General features: G+C 40.0%; 1 protein-coding gene across 1 annotated transcript in view; it reads right to left on the reverse strand.

The window, feature by feature from the left end:
- Window positions 1–15,921, reverse strand: part of LOC116521205 (transmembrane protease serine 11C-like) — a 39,954-nt gene extending 24,033 nt beyond the window's left edge. Inside the window, exon 1 of the mRNA XM_032235896.1 lies at window positions 15,759–15,921. Coding sequence (XP_032091787.1) covers window positions 15,759–15,921 — 163 coding nt within the window. The remainder of the gene's footprint in view (window positions 1–15,758) is intronic.
- Between the last annotated feature and the right edge of the window lie 11,256 nt (window positions 15,922–27,177).

A 27,177-nucleotide genomic window follows, 5' to 3' on the forward strand; every position in this document is an offset into this window, starting at 1 on the left:
GCTCCCCAAAAGGGCCCATTTTTTTGCTAAAATGGGCCCGGTTTTTTTTTTTCCAAAAAAAGGGGCTTGAATAGCCTTTAGAAGGCTTGTAGAGTCAAAAATGGCCCCCTTTTTCATCAAAAAGGGCATGGATAACCTTTAGGAGGCATATAGAGTGCTCCTGGGGGCTGCAGGGGCAAAATTGAGCAATAAATGGACTGTTTTTTGCTCATTTCTGCCTTCCCCAGCTCCCAGGAGCTTTCTGAAAGCCTCCTAAAAACTATGCATGGCCACTTTGGTGAAGGGGGTGGGGTTTCGGAAGGCAAAAATGCTGTACTCAATGTATAAGATGCACCCAGATTTTCAGCCTCTTTTTTGAGAGAAAAAGGTGCATCTTATACCCCGAAAAATACGGTACTTTCTCCCTGTTGCTCGCCATCTTCTTGCCATTTTCTCCCATTAATGGACCAATCATTTCCTTGACTTTTTTCATTTTTTTCATATTGAGAGAAGTTATTTTTTGTTTTGACATTTGTTGCAAGCCTTAGTTCATCTGCAGGCTATTTGCTGATAGTCTGCTTAGTTATGTGGCCCTCTGTTCACTTTTTATACACCCCTTTTGTCTTTTACTTCATCAGAGAATTCTATGTGCAGGCTTCTTTAGAGATCACTTTTTTTGTCTTCATTGGTATCATGCTACACTGAGCCTTTATAATCTCACTTTTCAAAGTTTTCCAAACTTCTTGGGTTGTTTCCTCCTTGAAGATTTTCATCAATATTTCTTATGCACTCTCTGAGTTTATTAAAATCAGCTCTCTTAAAGTCCAAGACTCTATTTTAATTTGTTTACTCCTTGTGCTTGCATAATGTTGAATTGCATGGTCACCCATCCACAAAGTCCCTATGATTTTGACCCCTTCTATAATTTTATCTTTGTTAATGAGAATTAAGTATAATATGGCCGACTCTTTCCTTCTCTATCTTTTAGGAGACAAAATCAGCTAGGTTTCTTGGGAATCTGCTTGATGTACCTTGAGGCAGAGTTTGTCTCCAAATAGATGTCAGGGTAGGTAAAGTCCCCCATTACTATTGTGGTGGTCTTCCTACATACTTTAGTTAACTGATAAACAAGAAGTTCATCCATTTCTTCTGTTGGTTGTGTGTCCTGTAGTATAACCTATGGCAATATCATTATTTTTTTTTCTTTTATATTGACCCAAATGCATTCAAGACAGTTTTCAGAATTGTTCTGCTGTATTGCTATAGAGATATAGTTATTTCTTATATAGAGCACAACACCTCTTTTATTAGGTCTGTTTTTTTAAAAAAAATCCCTCTAGTTGTATATTCCATATATGGATTTTATCCCACAAAGTTTTGGTAATGGCAACAATAACACCTCCCCTCATGTATTTAGATTCTAGTTCATCCTGTTTGTCCCCTATACTTTGTGCATTAGTATATAGGCATTTGAGACCTTTTTGACTGATCATATGTTTATTTTCACATAACTTGTTTTATGTCTGAGTTGCCTTTCTTACCATCTGTTTGATTAATGCATATGGTATGGCACACACACTATCAAAAGCTTTATCTACCTTAACCTTAATATTCTTAAGCACACAAACATCTATGTTAGAAACACTGACAACTCTAATAGCTTTAAATTGTTTTAAATTAAAATGTTCTGTATCAAAGTCTCTGTCCCCATTATTCAATGTAAATCTTCTCCAGAGAACCCTTGGATTTAATACTAAATAGTTCAGCCTCTTTCTTTGATGGATGCAAATCATCTCTTTTATACATTTTTTCATCAAACATCATGACTAATATAACCAAAACCTTTCGGTTTGCATCACTCCTTTATCCACTCACTGAACTCCAATATACACTGGCTTTTTCCTTTTTTAACCCTACATACAGGTAAAACCTCTTAAAAAGTAAGACTACTGTCTAATACTGTAGTTAGTATTATAGTGTACTAATAGTGTAGTTCCTGTCCCAAGCTCTGAAAATCCTTCTGCACAGAAACTATACCTTTTTTTGACAGCTCATTGCCAAGATGCACAACAATATCAACATTACACTCCTTACTAGCATTCTTGATTATCTTAACAATGCACCTGTTTTTTTCTGCTGGCAGTACCACAAGGCACTCATCTCACCTTTTTCAAAACCTCCACATCCTTTCCTAAATTGACATATCTTACAATTGAGTCACCAACCAAAAAGTGGCTTCTCTTTTTAAATACTCGCTCACCTCACATGGCTGATTTGTAATACCCAATTCACACCTTTCCTTATCCAGAACTATTTCTTCCTCATGGACCACCCTCTCTTGCTCAGTTGAGTCATCATCAAAAATAGCTGAACTTGCCACCTTAGTATCTCTATTAAATTCACAATATATCTATTGTGCCAGGACACCTCAAAAGCTGTTTATAGTTCACAGCTCTCATTCAGCTCTCTTTCAATTACATGTCTAAAGTATGTGAATTTCTGCCTCCAAAGAAGCAGCAAATGTATATGTGGTAATCAGTGACTAGTAACTGAAAGTGATTTTCCAACATTTGAGAAATTGAAATAAAATTCATGTGAAGAGATTGCGTCTCAGAAGTATGGCATAAAATCTGTATGCAAACTGTCGGAGGTTTACTCAATCAATTTGCAAGGCATTTTCTGTGAAATTGGATTTCAGGTGATGGAGTTGGAAAAAACTTTGTCCACAAGGTGGTGCTTTGATTCATATGGCGGTGTTCACTTAGACTCAGTCCTCTAATTCAGCAGTGTTAAATATGGTATAGTTCTAAGAATTGCCAATAGTGAAATAAGCAGCTTAACAGAATACTGCATAGCAAAGAGGTCAGATTATTTTAAATATATTTACAGATATTGTAGTACCAAAAACTTATATTTCATTCATTTCATCAATAACACAAAGTAAATTCTACCTCAAAGTGAACTCTCATATGTTTGGAATAAAACTAATGAAACCAGGGTTAGATCCATGCACCCTATAGCCTCCAAACCTTGTTTGTGTGGATTTAAATTTCTCCCCTTCCCTTTCATTCTGTCAAAAATCAGTATATATAATATGTAGTGTATATAATACTATAATAATAAAATCAGATGAATATAACATAACATAACCTTCAGGTTCTATATTTCTAGCTAGATCCCCTAAATTAACTTAGAGTGCCTTAAGAAAGCAATTTAGTCTAAATATGTTAAAAAAGAACAATCAAGTATTTTAATAATAATAAAGTAATACAAATTACATTCACACATAGTTAATTTTAAAATATGAAGAGATGTTTCTAAGCATACATTTTTTGTAGAATTATGACAGCATAATAATGGCTGAGATGCTCTTTAATGTCATGTTTTCATTGGTTTATCTGTTAAAGATTCCCTAAATGAAAGCTATGAAAATGTAATTCTAGAACAGGTAAAGAATGTGTAACAATTAGCATGAAGTCAAGAAGACTATCTTCCTAGGCTCTGAAATGCAAAAGAATATGATCATGCACATGAAATAGAAAGAAATGTCTGCTACTTGGGAAAAAACTAAGATAGTACTAGACAAAATTCTAAAAAATAGATGAATCATGCAGAAAATAAAGTGGTCAAATCTATAATTTTCCCATTTGTAAAGAATGACCATGAATGCTGAACCAATAGAAAGAATGAACAAATAAAATATATAGCTGCTGGATAAAATTGTTCAAAATAATTTGGACCACAAGAAAAACAAAACATGCAATTGTTGTATTGCTCAGTAGAAATATTAATAATCAAATAAAAGCTAAAATGTTTTGTCACAAGATGTAAAGATAAGAGTTTATAAAATTCAAGCTTTCTTTAGAGAAAGCCATTTTGGTAGAAAGAAGTTTGGTAGATATCATCAAACTAAACTGTGAAGGAATGACAAAGACATTTTAGAAGATAAAGCAGGGGTGAAATTCAGGAGTTCTGACAGGTTCTGGAGAACCGACAACAGAATTTTTGAGTAGCTCGGAGAACTGGCAAATACCACCTCTGGCTGGCCCCAGAGAGGAATGGGAATGGAGATCTTGCAGTATCCTTCCACTGGAGTTGCGTAGGAATGGAGATTTTGCAATATCCCTTCCCCTGCCACGACTACAGAACCGGTAGTAAAAACTTTTGTATTTCACCACTGAGATAAAGTAATAGTTAAAACTTACTTTTACACTTTTGCTAAAGGGGCTTGTGATGTTTTGTTTTGCTTTGCTTTTTAAGTCATTCCAAATTTAAGGGATGAGTTCACACATATTGATAATCCATTCTTTAAATACTGTTTATTTAGGAAATCACATTTTTCTAAAACAAAACACTTTAAACCATAAACTTTTTATTTGTAAGCCACCCTGAGTCTCTTGAGAGTGGGCGGCATACAAACCCCATAAAGAAAGAAAGAAAGAAAGAAAGAAAGAAAGAAAGAAAGAAAGAAAGAAAGAAAGAAAGAAAGAAAGAAAAAAAGAAAGAAAATATTAAGCCAAATCAATAAATCTGGTTTGATTTAATGTAACAATTTGATATGATAGATAGATAGATAGACAGACAGACAGACAGACAGACAGACAGATAGACAAATTTCTAAGCCTTCCATTTGACTATGATATGTTTGCTAGATCATCCTCATTCCTGCTATATTTATAAATGTATTTCTTAATTATGACTGGATGCAAAGCCTTTAATATAACAAGGGAATGAAATTAAATTTATATATATGTATGCAAAACTGTGATCCTATATATCAAACTCAAGGCACAGGGTCCAGATCTGGCACACGGGGTGTTTAGATTTTTGATGTCCATGGGCTGCCCTGGAAACAGCAAAAGACTACCTTGCAGTGCCTCTGGCAGAGACGAGGGAGCTCCTGAGGGCCACAGGGAGCCTTTGCAAACTCCATTTTTGCTGGCACAGCATTGCAGAAGGCTGTTGCAGCTGAAAACAGAGTTGGGGGGGGGGCACAGGCAGTCCTTGTGAGCTCATGTTTGCTGGCAGAGGGTTGCAGGAGTTTGTCACAACCAAAACAGAGCTCAGGAGCATGTTTTCGCTGTCAGAGTGCTCAAGTCACCAGAGGCGCCCCTGACATGAGTGATGTTGAACTGGCCATGCCTACTTTGGCCATGCCCACTCCAGCCCCCCAAGGTCAAGCACAATTATCTAGATCCCTTCCAGTCGGCTTTCAGGCCTGGCTACAGCACGGAAACCGCTTTGGTCGCATTGATCGATGATCTCTGGAGAGCCAGGGATGGAGGTCACGCCTCCATCCTGGTACTCCTTGACCTCTCTGCGGCTTTCGATACCATCAACCATGGTATCCTTCTGCGACGACTGCGGGAGGTGGGGGTGGGAGGCACTGTCTTACGGTGGTTCTCCTCTTACCTCTCGGACAGGTCGCAGTCGGTGTTAGTTGGAGGGCAGAGATCGACCCCTAGGCCCCTAACATATGGGGTGCCGCAGGGTTCGGTCCTGTCCCCCCTACTTTTCAACATCTACATGAAACCGCTGGGCGAGATCATTCGGCGGCACGGGATAAAATACCACCAGTATGCGGACGATACCCAGTTGTATCTGTCCGCCCCGTGCCAACTCAATGAAGCGGTGGAAGTGATGAACCAGGGACTTGAAGCTGTTAGTGACTGGATGAGGGCTAACAAACTCGTGCTCAACCCAGATAAGACCGAGTGGCTGTTGTGTTTCCCTCCCACCAATTTGGCTAGTATCCCATCTCTCAGGCTGGGGGGTCAAACATTACGCCCCTCAGACAGGGTCCGCAACTTGGGAGTCCTCCTGGACCCACAACTGACTTTTGAACATCATTTGTCAGCTGTGACCAGGGGGGCATTTGCCCAGGTTCGCCTGGTGCACTAGTTGCGTCCCTACCTGAACCGGGAGGCTCTCACAACAGTCACTCGTGCCCTTGTGACCTCCAGACTGGAGTACTGCAACGCGCTCTACATGGGGCAGCCCTTGAAGAGTATTCGGCGACTTCAGCTTGTCCAGAATGCAGCCGCGCGAGCGATCGTGGGTGCGCCTCGGTTCACCCACGTAACACCTATCCTCCGCGAGCTGCACTGGCTGCCTGTTGATCTCTGGGTATGCTTCAAGGTGCTAGTCGTCACCTACAAAGCCCTTCATGGTATTGGACCTGGGTACTTGAGAGACCGCCTACTGCCAATTACCTCCACTAGACCAATTAGATCCCACAGACTAGGCCTCCTCCGAATTCCATCAGCCGGCCAGTGTCGATTGGCGATTACCCGGAGGAGAGCCTTCTCTGTGGCTGCTCCAACCCTCTGGAACGAACTCCCCGTGGAGATCCGTACCCTCACCACCCTCCAGGCCTTCCTCATAGCCCTTAAAACCTGGCTGTTCCGACAGGCCTGGGGCTAAAGACTCGCTGCCCCACTTGGAATGGTATGATTGTTGCACTTTTAACTATGTATGGTTTTTTATGTTTTTTGTTACCCTGTTTGTATTTCCCCTCCCTTTTTGAGTTGTGAGCCGCCCTGAGTCCCCTCAGGGAAAAGGGCGGCATACAAATAAATTAAACCTAAACCTAAACCTAAACCCTGATGCAGCCCTAATGAAATCGAGTTTGATACCTCTACTATATATGGACAGAACTTTCCTAACTGAACAGCATCAGCTTTTCTATTTTATTCAGCTACCACTTTGTAATGCTGGCCAGTTAGAATAAAATGCATATATAATATGTAGTGCAAAACATACAGCATAAAACTTCAATAAAGTGCACCTAGTCAATACTAAAAGTTTCAAAACACTTGCCTGTAATAGAGGAAGATGAGAGATCAATATGTGCAGACCCAGGATATATATGCAACCTATGCCGCAAAATTCTATTGGCTGCCATGTGGAGTGATACTTCACTTTCAGTACGGGAGAAAAAGATCAGCACAACTTGAGCCAACACTCCACCTGTGTCAGGACTGAAAGACAACCAAATGATAATGCTTATGGTAATGCTTATGTGATTACCTTTAGATTCTATAATAAGGCAACTAGAAGAAGAAGAAAAAAGATAAAATGGAATACATTAAATGATTGTTAATAGCAATATTTGTTAACTTCTTAACTTTAGTCAATGTGCTAATATATTCATAAGGTCCATATTTAAATATTTAATTTCTGAATAAATGTCCTCAAAATGAGTTTAATTCCAGCTTATTATATGGAGACAACCATGTGTGTGTGTGTGTGTGTGTGCGCGCGCGCGTACACACACACACACACACACATATATGTAGATTTTCACGGGTGTAGGTATGCTGGTCTTGTTGTATTCGGTGTAAGATTAATATTGTTTTGGCAATATTTCAGTGAGGTCTCACTTGCCATCTTAAAGCTGGTGTTTTCAGCTTCATGTTTGTGTGAAGCCGAAAACACCAGCTTGAAGATGGCGAGTGGGACGTTGCTGAAACGTTGCCAGACAATCTCAATGTTACTCGGGAAAAGACCCGAATACAACAAGACCAACATACATACATATATATGTATGTATGTATGTATGTATGTGTGTGTGTGTGTATATATATATATATTTAGTGTCACAACCCCTGGTATAGACACTAAATATATACTTTCTTCCCTGGCTTCAGCTGATAAGGAGGAGACCTGTGGCATAATGGCTAAGACGTTTGCCTAAGATGCAATACAGCACAGGTTCAAATCCCAGTAAGGGTATGGCTAGCTGATGAGAGCTAAAAAGCTTGAAATAGATCTATACTAGTCTCCCTTTATTTATTTATCAGCACAAATAAAACACACACACACACACACACACACACACACACACACACACACACACATATGTAATTAGTGTCACAGCTGAGCCTTTATTTATCAGCACAAATACAACATATATATGTATGTATGTATGTATGTATGTATGTATGTATGTATGAAGAGCTATCTATTTCCAATTTTAAGGTCATTTGGAGTACAGACATTTTCCCTACATTATAGAGGAAACCTTGTTATCAGTCACAGTAGTACAAAAAATGTACTTTAAAAAAAGCCATTCTTCAAAAATGTATATTTGCACTGAACAATCCATGATATTAAATACCAGGGTATTTTTTTTCAAGCTTTGAATATTTTGGAACAAATAATTTAAAGCCATCTCTACTGGATTATTTCCACCTGGATCTATTGGGTATTATGTAAACAATGAAGGTAATAAACACTTACTGAAAATCTAGTTAGCCAAAGTAATGAGCCTATTAGCTTATAACTGTTATATCATTCTCTAATGACTATATATTAATTCCTAAGAAAATCACCTAATCTAAATTTTTAAGGGCCTTACTAAATTCTCAGCTGCACAAAGAACTCTCTGATAGATTGAAAGACAAAAAGGATAATATAAAACATGGAAAAATTATTGGCAGAATACCAGCAAAGAGCCCAAACTTGCAAAGATGAAGTTTGTAAAGCTAAGGCTCAGAATGAAGTAAGATTTTAAACAAATGTCAAAAATATATTTTAAAATCTTTCTTTCAACAGATAGAAAAAAGTCAAAAAAAACAATCGGTCCACTAATGAGAGAAGATGGTAAGGAAGAAATGGTCAATAGAGACAAAACAGAGCTACTTAAGTCATTTTTTGCATGTCTTCATGCAGAAAGATAATACAAACCAGCCTACCAAAAAGAAAAAAAAATGGTAGAACACAGATTAGGAATACAAATTAACATAACCAAGACAATATCACCAGGACCTGACAGATTTACATCCCAGAGTTCTGAAGGAGTTGGAAGACATTATCTCGGAAACATTGAACCACATTCTTCAATGTTCTTAGGGCAGAGAACTGGAAAGGAACAGTTATAATTCCTATCTTCAAAAAGGGGGGTGGTGGTGGTGCAAGTGGAATCCAAGAAACTCAGACCAATCAGCCTGACATCATTACCTGAGGAGATCTTGGAAAAGATAACTAAGCAACAGATCTGTAAACTCCTAGAAACAGGCAAAGTTATAACTAGAAGCCAACACAGGTTTGTCAAAAACAGATCAAGCGAAACTAATCTTATTGCAGTCTTTGACAAAGTGTTTAGGAAATGTTGGTGGACCAGGAAATGCTATAGACATATTATACTTGGATTTCAATAAGTTATTTGAAAAAGTAGACCACGACCTACTTCTTGGTAAAATAGAAAAATCTGGAGATAGACAGCTTCACCACCAGATGAATATGTAACTGGCTGATAAACCATACTCAAATTATAGTCTTTAATGGAACTACATCTATATGGAGGGAAGTAAGCAGTGGAGTACCCCAAGGTTCCATCTTACGCCCAGTACTCTTCAATATCTTCATAAATGGCTTAGATGAGGGAATAGGAGGGAAATTCATCAACTTTGCAGACAATACTAAGCTGGCAGGAATAGCCAACACCCCAGGAGATAGGTTCAAGATCCAGATGGGTCTCAAGAGACTTCTCTCCTACATTTGTCTTTTCTTTTGTCATTGTCAAATGCAAAGGAAATTAAAACAAAAGCTGCTCCCATGTCCTGATGAGATCCTTCGCTGACAGGTAACTTGAATACATTCCTGCATAAGCAAGATACAGAGTTCTCTGCTTTTTCCTTGTTCTCTGCTTTTTCCTTGTTGCAACTTTAAACCTAACCCTGCAGCTTTCTTTGCAAGATTTTTCTGAAATTGCTGTATTAAAAAAAAAGAAATCAATGCATTTGCCAGAGACAGGCAAATTATGGCAGTTTATGCAAAGAACACCACAGCTTATAAACAGTTTCGTTTTAAATGTAGAGTGATATATTTTAATATAACATAGGTTCATTTAGGTTCATAACAATTAAGTCTTAGATGACTTAAGAATTAAGTCTTTGATGACTTAAGGAAACATCATCAAATTTTAATAGTTGGTTTGGATATTATATATTAACAAAATTATGATTATGGAGACCTTGGGGCTTTCTGAGTTTATTTGTATTCTTGCAGAAGTTTCATTACCCAATTAAGTTATATCATCAGTGCTGATCATGTTTATCCTGGTAGTGTACTAGGCTACATCCACACTAATCATGTTACCTAGTTGGACAATAAAATGTCTACAAGCAAACAACCAAACTCAGAGACCATGAGGACTCCATAGTTCAACCCTGAGCTGTAAATATTTTCTTTTATTGATAATTATGAATAATGCAAGAGTTTATTTGAAAAATCTTTTAACTACTTAAGGAGCAAGAATAAATACTATAAACAAATATAGGCATACAATTGTTAACATATTTTGTATTTTTCAATGCTTGAATAAAAGCATTGTCAATATACTGCACATTTGGCCACTTTAGGAATTCCTAGAAAGATACTGCCAGGAAAGTAACATCTTTATATTTCTGTTTGTGTTTGTGTCTGTGTGTGTGTGTTTGTGTGTGTGTAGATGCATGTATGTAGGTGTGTGTGTGTGCGTGTGTGCGCGCGCGCGCACACATGAGCATGTGAATACCTACCTACCTACATACATGCATATATACCAGTGTCCTATTTCATACTGGAAAATACTGTGAATTTATCTTTATAAATTATTGTGAGCAGGTACATAATCCTTTCAGTTTTTGAAGTAATTCAAATGAGATTTTATTTTTCAAAGAATCTCCAACATCCCCTAATTTTAACTGCACCATATGAGAACACACTGGCCTCCAAAGGATTAGGATCTACAAAAAGTAATGGTCACAAAAACAGCAGTATGGATACAGCACAGCAGTGCACCACATGCTTGAATACATTTCAGTATGTACCTAAAGGTTAACAAAATGCTGTGGTGTATATTTTATGTTATTTTATGATAATTTTGATGACAATTTTATTTTTGCTTCCCAAAGCCTTCAGGAATGGATGACAAATAAAATAAATACATAAAGGTAGAATGATTGAGACAGGTCATATTAAGTTACCAAAGGGAAATGAAAAATTATATCGCAAATCAAGAAGAAAATTATGGTAAGGCATATAGAAAATATGTACCTTGAACAAGCTGCATACATACACATAAGTACACAATGTTTTAGAAGAGAGATCTGGCATGTCTCTGAATTATGGTTTTACGTACCTCACTTTGACAAGCCGTGAGCCTCTATATTTATGTCTTAAAACAGAATTGTGAAATGTCTCATACATCTGTTGGGGGAAAAAAGTGGTTTGAACAAAGAAAGCTTGGATTCAGACAAGGAATGTAAATTAGTAAAAACTTACAAGTTACATATAGAATTGCTAAATACAGCAAACCAATAGCATATATTAAAAGTTAAATAATAATAACAAAAATAGAACAGATGGGCAGCAAAAGAGAATAGCATTGGCCTATCTTTACAATACAGTAGCCATCATTTCGATCCAAACTTTGATTTCTGGGTTGTGGGCTTTGAATCCAGACTTTTTATGGTGCTAATCTAGGTTTTTGGCAGTGGTGTAATTTTCAAATCAAATGATTTTAAATATTTAATGGATACCTGTACTGTACGTTCACTAGAACCCGGTGCAAACCCTCCAAGCCTACATTAGGTTTACATTAGAAGCACATTTAGACTCTTGAAAAACTACTCTCAGCTGATACAAAGTTAGAGTAAGGATCTGCATGCATGCCATACAATACCTGTATCATTACTTTTGCTTCAAATAATTTCAGCACCATGGGAATATATTGCTCCCCCTTGGAATAAAAATAAGTAGGTATAGCCTTGGTATTTCTTTTTACTACATGTGCTTCGTGGTCTAAATGGATATTTCTCCACCTGGATGAATGGAACATTATTCCTAAATAATTGAAATGTTCTATTTTGTTATCATTAATTTATCTTATTATCATTAATGATTCCATTATGTTCTTTCACTCCCCTATCAAAGGACAACTTCTATGTTTTGAAGCAGACAGATCAGAATATGTGGCTTTAAACACTTATATCACTGCTAGCTTCCAAGCCATCTACTGAAGAAAGAAATCAAATATTTTTATTTGTTAGACAGAAAATTCCTTTATTTTATTTGTGTATAACATTCCATTTCCCTTTAGGACCCCAACAAATCAATATTCTAACTTCAACAGAGAAAGAAAAAGAAATAGCAAAACTACTTCCATCAAATGATAGAACTTTCTGTTTTTTTCAGCAAATTGCTCAACAACCCAGAACAGTATGAGCAAATTAAAAGAAGTTATTTCATATTGAACCAGCTTAAAGTACCAAGGGCAGCAGACAACTTCTTCAAACTTCATGTCTTTTACTCCCCATATAACTGTAAGTTTATAACAAAGATATATAGTATATATCTGTACTATATAACTGTACTATACTGTACTATATAACAGTATATAGTACAGTATTGCTCTATAGCTGTTAGACTTTCAAAAACCTGTTTTAAAGAAGTCTCATTCCCACTACTCTTTACAGTTGTATTATAGTACAACTATAATAATAATATTAAAGTTATTATCTTTATTCTACAAAATACTGATGATAATCAGGATGAATTAAACACCACAGATATTGTTATCAATTTTTGAACTTTACACAGTAAGATATTTGGAAACTTGAAGATTCTCCCAGTAGGTGGAGACATTATCCAGACATGGGTTATTCCAGTCAGTGTCCAATAGGACTAGGTCTACCAAATTGTTAAGCCTCTCCCTCCGTGCTAGGTTCCCCAGTTTAGTCCATTTCCTTGGACTGGCTGTGCCTGGTGATCTCTCCTCATAGATATTAATTCTTTACCTTCCAAATTCCAAATTGGCTATTCTAAATTATCAATTGGTTAATTATATTGCTTTTCTGACAATCGAGAGTGGTGGTAGGGATCAGGTTTTGCCTGATCCCTCCAGCCTCATTTATTGCTGCTTTTCCTGCACTGCGGCTTAATTTGGTGAGCTTTGTCCTTGCGGCCCCGCGTGGCTGCGGACAGGGTTTCTAAGCCCTTTTGCCCTGCAGTGCTGCTCCCACAGCCATCAACAGGCCCATTACCACCAACGAATGCTTCTCTCACGCTGCCAGTGCGTAGCAATGCTCCTTTGCCACCAACGAGACACTGTCACCATTTCCTCAAAGTCTTCCGGCAGCCTTCCCATAAACATACAGCACACTCCTAGAGTGGCTGCTGCTGGAAGAATTGGAAGCCGAGTTCCAGAGTTTGAAAGCTGGAGAAAAAGTTTTGCTTGGAGCTCGGCGGCAGCTGGCCCAGGGAGGCTGGGAGGCATGAGAGCTGAGGGTGGAGCAGGTGCTGCGCAACCTTCCCTCTCCAGCCTGGCAGAGCTCCATGCACTGACCTAGGTGGTATCCCGAATATGCCAAGCTGTTGGAGTTGGGGGGTGGGCAGAGTGCCACATAGCTTATGGATACTCTCTAGGTCAGGGAATGGTGCTCTGCCCAGCTGGAGAGGAGGTTTGCCAGGTGGCTGCTTGTGAGCATGATCACCTCATGGCTGCTTCACCCCTGAGGCTGTGCCCAGCTCTTCGAGAGCTTGGTCACAAGGGAGCAGCTGCCCGGCAACCCCCCCAAAATAAGCCCTCCCCCTCTAATAAGCCCAAGGCCATATTTCACGGGTCAAAAAATATAAGATCCTGTTGTGTTTTCGGGAAAACACGGTACGATGCCACTTGGACTCAGTTCTCTTCCTGGTGTCAGTTGCATGGTATTACACTCATGCAGGCCTCCATCCCTAATATTCTACAGTTCCTTCAGCTGGGACTTGACAAGAGACTGTCCCCAAATACACTCTGTTGGCAGGTGGCGGCTTTGTCCTCAGTTCTGTCCATCAATGTTTCTAAGCCGCTCAGGCCCTTATTCACTGGTTTCTTCACAGTGCTACCAACCTCAAGTCTCCTACTGTACATAGATTTCCTTCTTGGGACATTACCAATAGGGCCCCGCTTTGAACCTCTACATTTGTTAATAGGGCCCCGCTTTGAACCTCTACATTTGGTGTCTCTGTACCTTCTAACAATAAAGGTTGTGTTTCTTGTTGCAGTCACTACAGCCAGGCGAGTTTCAGAACTGGCAGCTCTGTCAACCAGACAGGACTTATGTATTTTCCACTCGGACAGGGTTGTTCTCTGCCTGGATCCAACCTTTATACCTGAGGTAAATTCAGTGTTTCATAGAGCACAGGAATTGGTGCTTTCTGACTTTTGTCCCAATCCATCACATCGGCTGGAATGCAAATGGTACTATCTTGATGTATGTCGAGCCTTGCATATTTACATCAAGCGCACTGCAGAATTCTGATGTTCGGAAGCGCTCTTTGTCCGATTCCAGCCTGGGGGTAAGAAGGGATCCAAGGCTTCTTCTACAGACATTGGACATTGGGTTCGCTTAGTGATTTCCAGAGCCTACATAGCTCTCTCTCTTCCTGTCCCACAACAAATCATGGCATACTCCACAAGCAGCATTGCCACTTCAGCTGCCTGGTCTTCCCAGGCCCCGTTGGAGGAGATCTGCATGGCGGCTACGTGGACAATGCCATCACCATTCATCCGACACTACAAGCTAGACAGATGTGCATCAGCAAATACAGCCTTCGGACGGCGAGTATTGCAGCAAGTGGTGGCCCACCAAGATTCTTAAGTACTCACTCTGTTCCCACCCATGGGACAGATTAGGCTTTGGTATGTCCTATGTCTGGATGATGTCTCCACCTACTGGGAGAATGGGCATTGGTTACTCACCTGATATACCCCTTCTCCAAATGATGGAGACATCATCCAGCCCTACCGTTGGAGTGTTGTTCAGACTAATCTTTGTTTTTTACCTTGACAAAGAGAGATCACATATTTATCGGAATTTTGACACAACAGTCTACCTTGATTCTTCCTTCGTCTAAGCTGGGGAAACCTAGCACAGAAGGCATGGCTTAACAATTTGGTAGACCCAGTCCTATTGGATACTGACTGGAATAACCCATGTCTGGATGATGTCTCCACCATTTGGAGAAGAGGCGTATCAGGTGAGTAACCAATGCCCATTTTGCAAAATAGTTCATGTCACTGGTTCTAAAATAATTTGTATCACAGCTGAAGCCTGAGAAAGGCATTTCTTGTTTCATGAAAAATATGTCAATAGTGGATAGTAAAAAAGGTCCCTAATTAAATTATGTCACATACTGAGCTCCTGATTGGTTCATGTTTAAGCGGGAGCTTAAGGTGGGATTGAGTATTGAGGAGGCAATTTAGCTGGTCACTAATCCAAAGAGCTAAATGCCTCATGAACGAGCTAGCCACAGGAAACGACGAGATGTCATTACCTCAGCTGGGTCAAACGGATCCTAACTGTGCCATGGTTTGACAAGGATGGCTGTCCTCATGTCCTTCACATCATTCAGCCCTACTTTGGAAACATGGGAATGATATGTGGAAAAATTCAAATGTTTCCTCAGAACCAATGATTTCTCTTATCATAGGAATCAGCTTGACGAGGAAGCTATCCATCACTATGTGGCTGCCCTGCGATCCGCAACCCTTCACTGAATTCAAAGATTTAGATGACGCCTTGCTAGATCATTTGGTCTGTAAATGAAGGCTCTCCGCCTCCAGTGCTAATTATTGGCCAAGCTTAAGGTAACATTCCAGTCAGCTCTGGACGAGGCTTGAGTGGCCAAAATGTCCACACAACTCCACCCACCTGGACAAGCTGATTGTGTAAGGCATATTGGAGCCAGTGGACTATGCCAAGTGGGAAACCCCCATTGTCACTCCAATCAACCCCGACGGGTCCATTCACATGCGCCAACTATAAATGCACTCTGAACCACACCCTCCTTGCCCACGCAAACCTGGTGCCAGTAGTCCAGCACTTGCTCCATTCCCTCGGTGAGGGTACCATCTTCGCAAAGCTGGACCTGGCACAGGCTTAACAGCAATTGCTGGTAGATGACACAGAACATTGTCACTCACAAGGGTGTATTTAAATATCGGCGACTCTAATTCGGAGTCAGTGTACCACCCGGCCTTATCCAGAGCCTGATGGAGAGGTTCCTGCAAGGGATTCCTGCCATCATCCCCTTCTTTGAGGACATCCTCATCTCCATGACTAGCCAACCCAAATTACTGACCGGACTTTGTACCGTTTTGCGACGGTTCCAGCAGGTGGGCCTTAAGGTGCAACTGAAGAAATGCCATGTGTCCGTGCCCCAGGTAGAATTCCTGGGGTTCCTGGTGGATGCCGAGGGGCTGCACTTGCAAGCTATCCAGGATGCACCCACCTCCACATGCAGAACAAAGCTGCAAGTTTTCCTCGGCCTGTTAAATTTCTTTGCAATCTTTCTGCCTCACAAAGCATCAGTTGCTAAGCCCTTGCATTTCTTACTGGACCAGAGAACTCCCTGGCAGTGGGGACCTTGTCAAAGCAGGCTCTTTCCAAGCTGTCAAACAATTGCTGCTGTCAAACTCCATGCTTGCTCAATGCAGTGAGACTCTGCTGCTCCTGTTGTCCTGCGATGCCTCCCACTATGGGGTGGGAGCTATCCTGAGCCATCTCCTGCCTGATTGCAGGGAGGTTCCCATTGCATTTTTTTCAAGGACCTTGGTGACCGCAGAACACAACTATAGCCAATTGGACAAAGAAACATTGGCTATAGTTGCCAGCATGAAGAAGTTCCACAGCTACCTCTACAGCTGCCGATTTCAGATTGTGATGGACCACAAGCCCTTCCTGGGTATTCTCGCTGGAGATAAGCAGATGCCACAGGTGTTGTCACCCCATCTAACCAGATGGATGGTTTTCCTGGCTGCTTACAACTATTCCCTGACACATCAAGCAGGCAAGCATTTGACCCATTCAGATGCACTGAGCCACTGCCCTCTGCCAGCCACCCTGGAAGACCCGGCACCAAGTATTTCTCATCGAGGATGTTTACCTCCCATTACAGCCACTGACTGCCAGACTGTCCGCTCAGGATAAGATAATATCCCAGGTTCTAGATTGGGTTAGATGGGGTTGGCTAAGGGAACCCATTGAGTCTGTATTCCAGCCTTACCTAGCCCACTGGTTGGAATTGTCAGTGCAGAAGGGTTGCTTGTTGTGGGGACAGTGAGTGGAAGTGCCCCTTCTCCTAAGGCATTCCATTTTAAAACATTGTATAATGGGCACTCCGGAATAACACAAATGAAGGTTTTGGGGTGCAGCTATCTTTGGTGGCCAAAATTGGATGACACTATCTCTAAGTGGGGGGCCGCCTGCAGCCAATGCCAAGAAATCCGGGCTTCCCCTCCTAAAGACCCTCTGCGGGAGTATGAAACCACCTCCTCCCCATGGGCCCACATACGTAAAGATTTTAAGGACCTCTACCATGGCCAGGTATTCCTTATGCTGGCTGATGCTTTCGCTAAATGGATAGAGATAGCCCTGATGTTGTCCACCATGTCAGATACTGTAATTTGGATACTAAGGAAGTTGTTCTCCACCCATGGGTTGCCAGACCTAGTGGTCTCAGACAACGGGCCCCAACTGACGTCCACTGTGTTTGAGGATTCCTAGTGGGGTTGGGAACCTATCACGCCCTGGTCTCCCCATTGGCCGGCAATGGCCTGGCAGAATGGATGGTCCATTCCTCTAAGGAAGCATTGTCCAAAATGGGCCCAGGGGTGGGGCAGGAAAGGGTCGACCAATTCTTGCTAGTACAGTACTCCACACCAATACTCCACACCTTTCCCCCTAACCAATAAAAGTCCTGTGGAACTGTTAATGGGAAAGAGGTTGAGAACTGTTTTGGACCGCCTGCATCCCAGTTTTGCCCCAGAGAAGCCTTTAGACTCCACTGGGGTCCCAAAGGTGTTCACCCTAGTGATGTCATTTACGCCAGGAATTTTGTAGCCCATTCCCTTTGGCTGCCTGGCAAGGTAGTGACGATAACTGGGTCCTACTCTTACAGGGTGGAGTTGACGGATGGACGGGTCTGGAGCAATGTTCCCTCTAATTTTTTTTCAGTGTGAGCGGAAAAGTATAGTGTTTGAGCGGTACATTTTCATGCCTGAGCATCTGAATTTTTTTAACAGATGTCACCTAAGACAACAACAAAATCAGTATTATTTGAAACTCAAAGTTATGTTTATTCAAGGTACCCGCTTAATTAAAAGTGTTATATAATATCAGTATCACTTAACAACGGTCCTGCTTAGCAACCAAAATGTTGGCTCAGAAAGTCTAGCTTTTGAAGCACGCAAATCTTAAAGCTATTGTTACAACACTCTCGCACCCCTAACCCTTTAGAAAAAAAACCTCTGGGGTCTTCAAACCTGACAGCTTTAAGACTTGTGGACTTCAACTCCCAGAATTCCTCCTCCAGTCATGTTGGCTCAGAAACTCTGGCAGTGAAGCATGCAAGTCTTAAAGCTGTCAAGTTACAAGACCCTTGCACCCCTAACCCTTTAGAAAAAAAACCTCAGGGGTCTTCTGACAGCTTTAAGACTTATGGACTTCAACTCCCAGAATTCCTCCTCCAGTCATATTGGCTCAGAAACTCTGGCAGTGAAGCATGCAAGTCTTAAAGCTGTCAAGTTACAAGATCCTTGCACCCATAACCCTTTAGGGAAAAAAAACACAGGGATCTTCAAACCTGACAGCTTAAGACTGTGGACTTCAACTCCCAGAATTCCTCCTCCAGTCATGTGGCGGCGATGTCATCTGCGTGGATCTGCTCCATCTTTGGTTTTTTTCACAGGGGGCAGGGCTGCCGCTGAAGATGCCGACGAGCCTCCCCCCCACCAGAATAACTCCTGCCGCCTCCCCCTCCTCCTCCAAGAGGACCACCACATTTGCTGCCCAGCGCTGCAGCCGAGGTGAAGCCGCCAAAGCTCCCGCAGGCGCCCCCGCCCATGGCAGCGGCGGCGGTGCCTGCCTCCCCCTCCGCTCAGAACACCTCACCTAAGCAGGGGTGCTGGCGGGAGCTTTGGCGGCTTCACCTCAACCGCAGCGTTGGGCAGCAAATCCGGCAGTGCTGTTGGGGGAGGAGGAGGCAGCAGCAGATATTCCGTTCGAGCAGAAAGCAGGGCAAGGGATGGGAGGAAAGGAAAGAGCCTGAAGCGCCCGAAGCGATGGGCTTCTGGAAGGCGGAAAGCAGGAGGGGGGAGATACCGGCAGGTCAGGCGTCCAGGAGAGCCATCTCGGTGCCACCGAGGTGGGGGGGGGACGCCAGGTGCTGGGCTGCCTCTGACTCACCCTCTCCATGGCTCCCCAGGGCTGCAGCAAACCAAACAACAAAGCGAGCTAGAAGGACCGCCGTTTTTTTTTAATATCTCTCCCAGTCTGGGGAAGTCCTTTGCGGGCGGCCAGTTCTAGCTGCCTGCAAAGGACTTCCCCACGTTTGCTTTGATAGAAATCTCTGCGCGGCAGTTAGAAACCTCTGCGCGGGAGTTTCTTGCCACATGCGCGGCCACGCAGCCGCGCACCTTAGAGGGAACAGTGGTCTGGAGGCAACATATTGATCAAATATGAAACCCACCACTGGTCCTTGGATATGATTATTCTACACTATCATGCTCATATTTATAAAACTCAGTGCCTCTATGAAAAGTAAGGATGACTACTGCATTTGTGGTGCAATCAGAACATTGTGTGTATTGAAGTTGTTTTAATGCAAGCCAAAGATGCCTTTTAAAAAACAAGTTTACATCATATTCTTATGCATGCCAGTGCTGTGTGTGAGGTAATTTAAGGTGGTTCTGACAAGTGTTGTTGGCATCTTCATATCCGGTCACATGGGCAGCAAGCCACTCTCATCTGGTCACATGGACGGCAAGCCACTCCCACAAAGGAGGCCACACCCACAGAGTAGGTTCGAACAATTTTTGAAACCCACCACTGAAACCCAGGCTAATCATAGCTAAAGACAGAGCCTAATTTAGCAACAGCATATAACTGCAGGGAGGAGAGATCTACAGTGATTCTACATAAATTTATAACAAGGGTACGCTATGACCAAATAGGCACTGGTCTAGGAGCACCAAAATGTAGGGGCGCCAAAAGACCTCTAAAAAATGCAACACAAAAGCAAAAAGTAGTAAGTATACTCTGTGGGCCAGCTCATCCACACAAGGGTTAAATAAAATTTCTCAGAATTATTGCTCTGTGACAACAGTAGGGGCTAATCCAATTAAAATTACATATTCATATATTTTAATTACTTTCTAAAGGTTTCAAATTATTTTTAAAAGTTTTCAGAGTGAAATATTTTGATAAAACCCTTGTGAATATTAATAGCAATAGCAATAGCAGTAGACTTATATACCGCTTCATAGGGCTTTCAGCCCTCTCTAAGCGGTTTACAGAGAGTCAGCATATTGCCCTCAACAATCTGGGTCCTCATTTTACCCACCTCGGAAGGATGGAAGGCTGAGTCAACCCTGAGCCGGTGAGATTTGAACCGCTGAACTGCTGATCTAGCAGTAGCCTGCAGTGCTGCATTTAACCACTGCGCCACCTTGGTTTCCTTCACAGTTTCCATAAGGATGTCAAAGTTCAGGGTCTCACATTTTTGTCCAGAAATTTAGCACATTTGCTTTACTGCCAAGTATCAGATTTCTTATTTACCCAAATAACACTTGTAAACATCACAGAAACATGCAGATAGGCTATCTACCTACTCTACCCTCTCACAAATCAACAAAACCAAAGGAAATACCACACACACACATACAGATAAATCCAGGTGAAAACTAGGTATATGCACACATAGAGGAACACTGAACACATTTTACTTGCCCCCCAAAAATAATAATATAATGCAACACACTATTTTTTTAAAATGATTTCTACCTCTCCCTAGTCTCCTAACAGAACTCCTCATACACACACAGCTTATAATTTTGTTGTTGTTTAGGTATCTGGTATTTTTGTAAAGAAATCTCAGAGATACAGCTCTATTCTATAGCTAAGAATAATGTGAGGGTCCATATGAGGTCCACAGATACCCTCAGAATGGCATTTGAGGAAGATTTTTTGGTATTGTTTTTAGTACAGATGATGTGTTTAAAACCATCTAAAATTAACAGTTGAAGAACAGGGCTTGGTGGGTGCCAAAGATGCTGTGGGTAAAAAGGGTCCATATGTTGCAGAAGCTCCATTAAGAAAGATTATAGTGATTTATTCTTGTTGGGTAACATTTAAGATTTTTGATATATCGTAGCATCAATAATCTCAAGAACAAGGTTTTATATTTTAAATGTTCTAAATTTGTATTATTAAGCGTCTCTGCTTAAGTACTGCAGCTGTCTGTTTTCCTAATAATCAAGATGTCTTTAGAAGAAAATGAGTCAACATCATAAAAATGGCAAGAAAAAGGACAGGGTTGTATTTTCCTGCCGTTACCAAATTCACGCCTGCCATAAAGTCTATGATCATGAAAACACAAGCAATCATTTGTGTATAGTGGCTAGGATTACATACTCCCAACTCTAGAGTATTCTTACTCTGGAGACAAAGTTAAGGAAAGCATTTCAAGTCCAGAGTTTAACAAAGCCTCATTTTGTTTCCACTACTGAAAACACAAGCTCCTAACAGATGCTACTTTTGGAAAGCCATTCAGAATGAAACTGGCTCCAGCTTTTTAGACATTTCATAACTACCTACATGAAACATTGCTACTATCATAACTAATGTTGTGCAATTTGAATTTGTTAACTACCATATGTTTTAAAAAAAAACCTTAGTCAGATAATGTTGTATTGTACAATGAGCAGAGTTGTCACATTTGATTGTGGCAAGTCAAATCTAAATCTATTGCTTTTACATAGGCAAATTTTGAACTAGCAGACTGATAAGCCCATCATAATTACATTCTTCAGATTTTTATCTCTGGAAATTGCTAATATTGTCTGCCTCACAAGCTGCTAATTAGCCATATAGGGGAATCTTTCTTTATAAAGGAGCATATTCAATGTCCCCTCACCATTTTTTAAAAACACAATTACATTTGTCTGAAAAATGTAACTGAAACTGGAATATGGAAAGCTGGTACTAAGTGTCAATGAAAGACAGGATTAAGCTAACAAAAGCTTCTATTTCAGGTGACTGAAATAGAAAATTACCATGGATAATTCCTAATTTGGTTTCAACCCAACATACTGTATAATCCTATAGCCAGATCACAGCAAATATATACAAGTCAACCAACAACAACAATAAAAAGCTTGATGTTTATTCATTAAATATAAGCAAACTTTAAATTCATTTAAAAGTGCAGAAAGAAAGGCATGAACAACAGGAAATAGTACGCCTTAACTATATATCAACAGACACTTTGAACTCTTGGAAACAATATAGTAGGTAATTACTATGGACAATCCCAGAGGTTATTTCATTATTGATAATTTAACACTTAATCTTTTTATCGAGATGGAAAGTGGGACTCGAGATGATCCTTCCTCTCTTCTGCACCATGGAAAAAAATAATTTGGTGGATGGGATTGTATTTTCTCACTAGCCCACTGCCAATATAGGTCACTCATCACTTCTTGAATGCAAAATTGATGAGGGGAAAAACCCTACAAATGAAGGACAGACTCTGGTAGGCCAATCCACCCAAGAGCCAGAGAGTGAATTTATTATCCCTTCAGGAATGGAAAGGACAAGAAGCAGGGAAATAACCAGTTGGGTCTTGCGTTAGACCAGATTGATACAGTCCATCACCTTTGCCAGCCCACTGCCAAATGGACTGGAATTTCTGAAGCTGACATTCGAAAACAGTAGTAGCAACATAGGAGGCAAGCAGCTTAAGCTCTGGTGTGGAATTGCTTGGGGCCTCACTTATGGATACATAATTATTCCAGCAATTATACTGTTTCTTAAACATGTAATTCTGCATAGCCTAGATGACGAAAGCATTTTATGCCCTGACAGCTTTAATTATCTTTGTTTATTCCTTTTGAAATCCCTCTCAAAAAACATATGACAAGAACTACAACTTTATTCAAAGGAGTGGCTGAAATAATTTACATATAAAAATGCCAGCATTTTAGTATGCTAATAATAGTTGCCACATCACAGTGCCAGTATTTTTAATGGTATATAACTATTTCTTAATAAAATACAGTTCAGAATATAATATATTACTTTTCAGAAGCCAGAGATAGTGTTAGAATTTCAGAGGAATTACATCTCAAAGGTTGAGAGAGAACAATAGGAAGCAACAACTAACTCAGAATACAGCATTTTGAATACTGTATATGCAGCGTGTGAGAGAATGGGTTTGTGTTTGTTTGTCTCTCTCTGTGTGTGGTCAGTGTACATTCATTTGGACCTACATTTGATCTTCTGTTACATATTTTGAAGGTTCTTCTGCAATTATTTTTATATTTATTTCATTTTTTATCATGCTATAAATGATTTAGTATGAGCAGCACACTCCTTTGTATGGAGGATTTAACTGAATCCTCCAAACAAAGGTCATATAACTCAGTTTCTTTCTTTTTGAATACTCAGAATTAAATGCGTAAGTGTATTGCATTCTTCTCACCCCCCCCTCCTCCATTTGCTTAGTCTTACTTAGTTCCACATGTGTCCGTGATGCCCTCTAATCTCCTACACACACACACACAGAGAAAGAGAGAGAGAGGGAGGGAGGGAGGGAGGGAGGGAGAGAGACAGAGACAGAAACAGAGACAGAGACAGAGATCATTCAGACTGGTACTTTTAAAAAAGGACATCACAATGACAGTCACAGTTCTTGCTCTCTCAAATGATGTCCAACCAAAAGAGCTCTTGGTATAAAGAGTTTGGATCAGGAACTCACCATTCAGATGCCATCTGTTAGCTCTATATAACATTACAGTAGTTTTACATAGCAAAGCAACATGAAACTGTAATCAGTTGGGACTGGACAAAGTAAATAACTCTTCTAAGAGTTATTTACTTTGTCCGGTCCCAACTGATGGCATTTTAAATTTCCGGTTTTCAATTGATATTAACTTCTTTGGGTCTTACATAAGCAGTATCTAACAGAAAATGCTACTTTTATTAATTTAGACAGTAAAAATATTTTTCAGCTTCACCTTGGAAGCATATTTTCCAGATTTTCCAGTACGTTACTTGGTACATTACATACCTGGTTAATCATCCTCCTAGCAAGAAACCCAACATTCCTGCACCTCTTTGGCATGATAAGGAGCCAAATAATTATTTTTGCTTTGTTTCAATGTTTACTGGTGGAAGTTTCGGTTCTGCTTCTCCTTTCCTGTGGCATACCAAGCAGTAATCTCTGGGTCAAAGCCTATATTGCCATTTTGGTCCAACCAAACTTGTAGCCAACACATTTTTTCACAAACAATAGAGCAAGATTGATGTCCCAGATGGCATTCCATTCTTGATAAGCAATTATTATAACCCCACATGGCAGCAGTTTATGGGAAAATAAATTGGACAAAAATTATGCCTAGCACAGAATTCATTAATGAAATGCCCATTTGTTCCCAGAAAGCTAGAGATAGATTTGCAGTGCTCCTTCAAGATCAAAATCAGCTTAAGACACCCCCATATGAGATTTCTCATCAGTTTGAAAGTAGCTCCAGACCTTTGCAATCTTACAACATGGGCAGAATTTGTAAGTTGAGTTAATTTGTTGCTGGCTCAGCTGTGAGTTGTTTGTTTAAATGCTTGGAAAAGTTGCTCTTTTGAGCTGTCCAGTTTTCCTACTGTCAGGAATTTCCTTTTTGAATCTGGGAACTCTTTCTTTCAAGGTAGCTGATTTTTTTTATAAAAATGTAGCTAAATGATCGGTGATTTTTAAATGATTAAAAAGGAGGAGGAAAATGACAGAAATCTTCTCAATATCATTTTTATTTTATTTATCTGAGCTACTATACAGCCTTGAAGAGTTGCAAGGATTTAATCATGACAGTTGAGAACAATTCTACCCATACTACCTTCATTCCTATTAATGCAGTAGTAAAGTCATTTTATTGACCTTTTAACAATAGCTATTATGAGAAATAGCTGTTGCAAAAATGCCAATATGTTGTCCTTTAGGCTTTTTGCTGGCTTTTTAATACAGGTAGTCCTTGACTTACAACCAATTGCTCAGTGACCATCAAAGTTACAATGGATCTCCCCAGGGCTACATAGGACCTAAACTCGAAGTTCCAATGGACACCCTTCCCCAGAGTCCTGTCATTACATTTTGGCACTTGGCAACCAACCTGCATTTATATTCATTTGCATTATCCCACAATCACATATCCACAATTTATGACTTTTTAAAATTTCCAGTTTCCAGCAAAAAAACATCCACCTTGGACAATGAATTCTCTTTATAACCACAGTTCACTTAACAACCACTACAAAAAAGTTCATAAAATTTGGTATGACCAACACAGCTTATGATACTAATTCCAGGGTTAGTTACAATTACATCTCAAGCTGTTGTAACAGAAAAAGTGGAACCCTTGAATTAGGCAGATTCCCCTAACATTTCAAATGAATATGATGAAATGACCACAAAAATTCACATTGTGAACCAAAAAATGTGGAACAGGGGCCACAAGCCATTTATTTTTGTTTCCCTTTGGTACTTAGAAGGTGGTAGGACACCCCAGGAACTATGGGCCCCTGACTGAATGCTACATTTGCCTTTATTGTCTGATGTTACTCTCTGCCTCTTCCAAACATTCTGAGAAGTAAAGAAGTAAAAGTAATTACCAGTATCAGTTTGCATTAAACTGACTATGGAATTGGACTAGGAACAAAGAGGTGGGGAATGGAAGTTAACCATTAATTAAATTAACCAATAAAATATTTGGGAAATTGCCACATCAGTCATATTATTATATATAAATTAGCAGGATCTTTGCCTGATTTCAAAACATATGCTAAACAGGTTAGATGAATTCAGAAATGCACATTCCTGTGTATGGTCAGAAGCTGTAATCCATCATAGTTTAAATTATCCACAGTTTTCAATTAATATTCTCAGAAAAATCCAAAAATTTCTGGATTCCAAAAGTGCTGAATACAGATGTTTGCTTTGTTGAAGAACCAACAATTACTCATATTTCCATATCCAACACAAAGCAATAAATTCACATCTACAAATCTACATCTACAAAGTACCTCAAGCCCATATATTTGAATCCAGAATGAGGACAAGTAAAAATTCAGAGACTTACCAGTTTTTCAATCCAATTTCCTAAATCTTTAAACTGGTCTGAAGTCTGCCGAGACAAAGCACCATTGTATTGCAAACCAGTGATTTTAAAGTTGCCCTTGTAATATGATAGCTTTTGATCTCTAATACCTAAAAAGTAAGATTTGTGTTAAATTAGCAATTCCAACATACTACTTCCAAATACTCCGTGTGACTTATTTTTCCTCGCTATTTCTATCCTTGGATTGAGAAGACCACACTAGACAGGGCAGAGGAGGCTAGTCCTTTTGCCCAGAAGGCAGAGGAAATATTAAAAGGAACATTACCAGGCTTTTGACATTTTACAAACACTGCTTCAAAAATCTAAATGCTTTTAATGTCTGATTAATTGTTTTAATTCTGTAATTGTTTTATCATGCTCTTTATTGATATTGTAAGCTGTAAAGAGATGGGAGGCATACAAGTTTAATGAATAAATTATATTTCCATTAGTAGAAATTTAAAAAATATCTAAACTTACAGAATACTTTCTTTCAAGTCATTGGTAAAGGTAAGAGAATTAATGTTTTAATAGATAGTTTAGGTAGTCATGATCAGGTTTTTGAACAAAATGTTCCGTCAAAATTCCACTAAGATTGGAAAATAGTTTAGGTTAAACAATCCTAGGCCGGAGTTCATGATTTAATCTTTCATGATGTTTTCAGAAGTTCTTGTAAAAGATAAATGGTGGATTCAAACAACTGTGAGGTTCTTTTCTCTATGTCCCAGGGTATAGGGCTATACATTTGCAGAATGTGATCCATTATCTTACATTTTACACACAGGACTGCAGCAAGGAAAAAAGCAAGCAAGGAAGTCTCTGCAGGCCCATAATAGAAATAGCTGAATCAAATGATCACTTTCCTCCATGGTTAAGCAAAGATCTATTTTTATTCAGTGTGTGAGGAAAAAGTCTTTTGTTCTATTTGGGTAGCAAGAACATCTGATTGGCTTGGGAAATAAGCTGTTATTTCCATATTATAAAAATATGGCAGAATTTGCCTATTTATAAAATAAAACCAATTACAA

This window comes from Thamnophis elegans, chromosome Z, assembly GCF_009769535.1.
Source record: "Thamnophis elegans isolate rThaEle1 chromosome Z, rThaEle1.pri, whole genome shotgun sequence".
Classification (NCBI taxonomy): domain Eukaryota; kingdom Metazoa; phylum Chordata; class Lepidosauria; order Squamata; family Colubridae; genus Thamnophis; species Thamnophis elegans.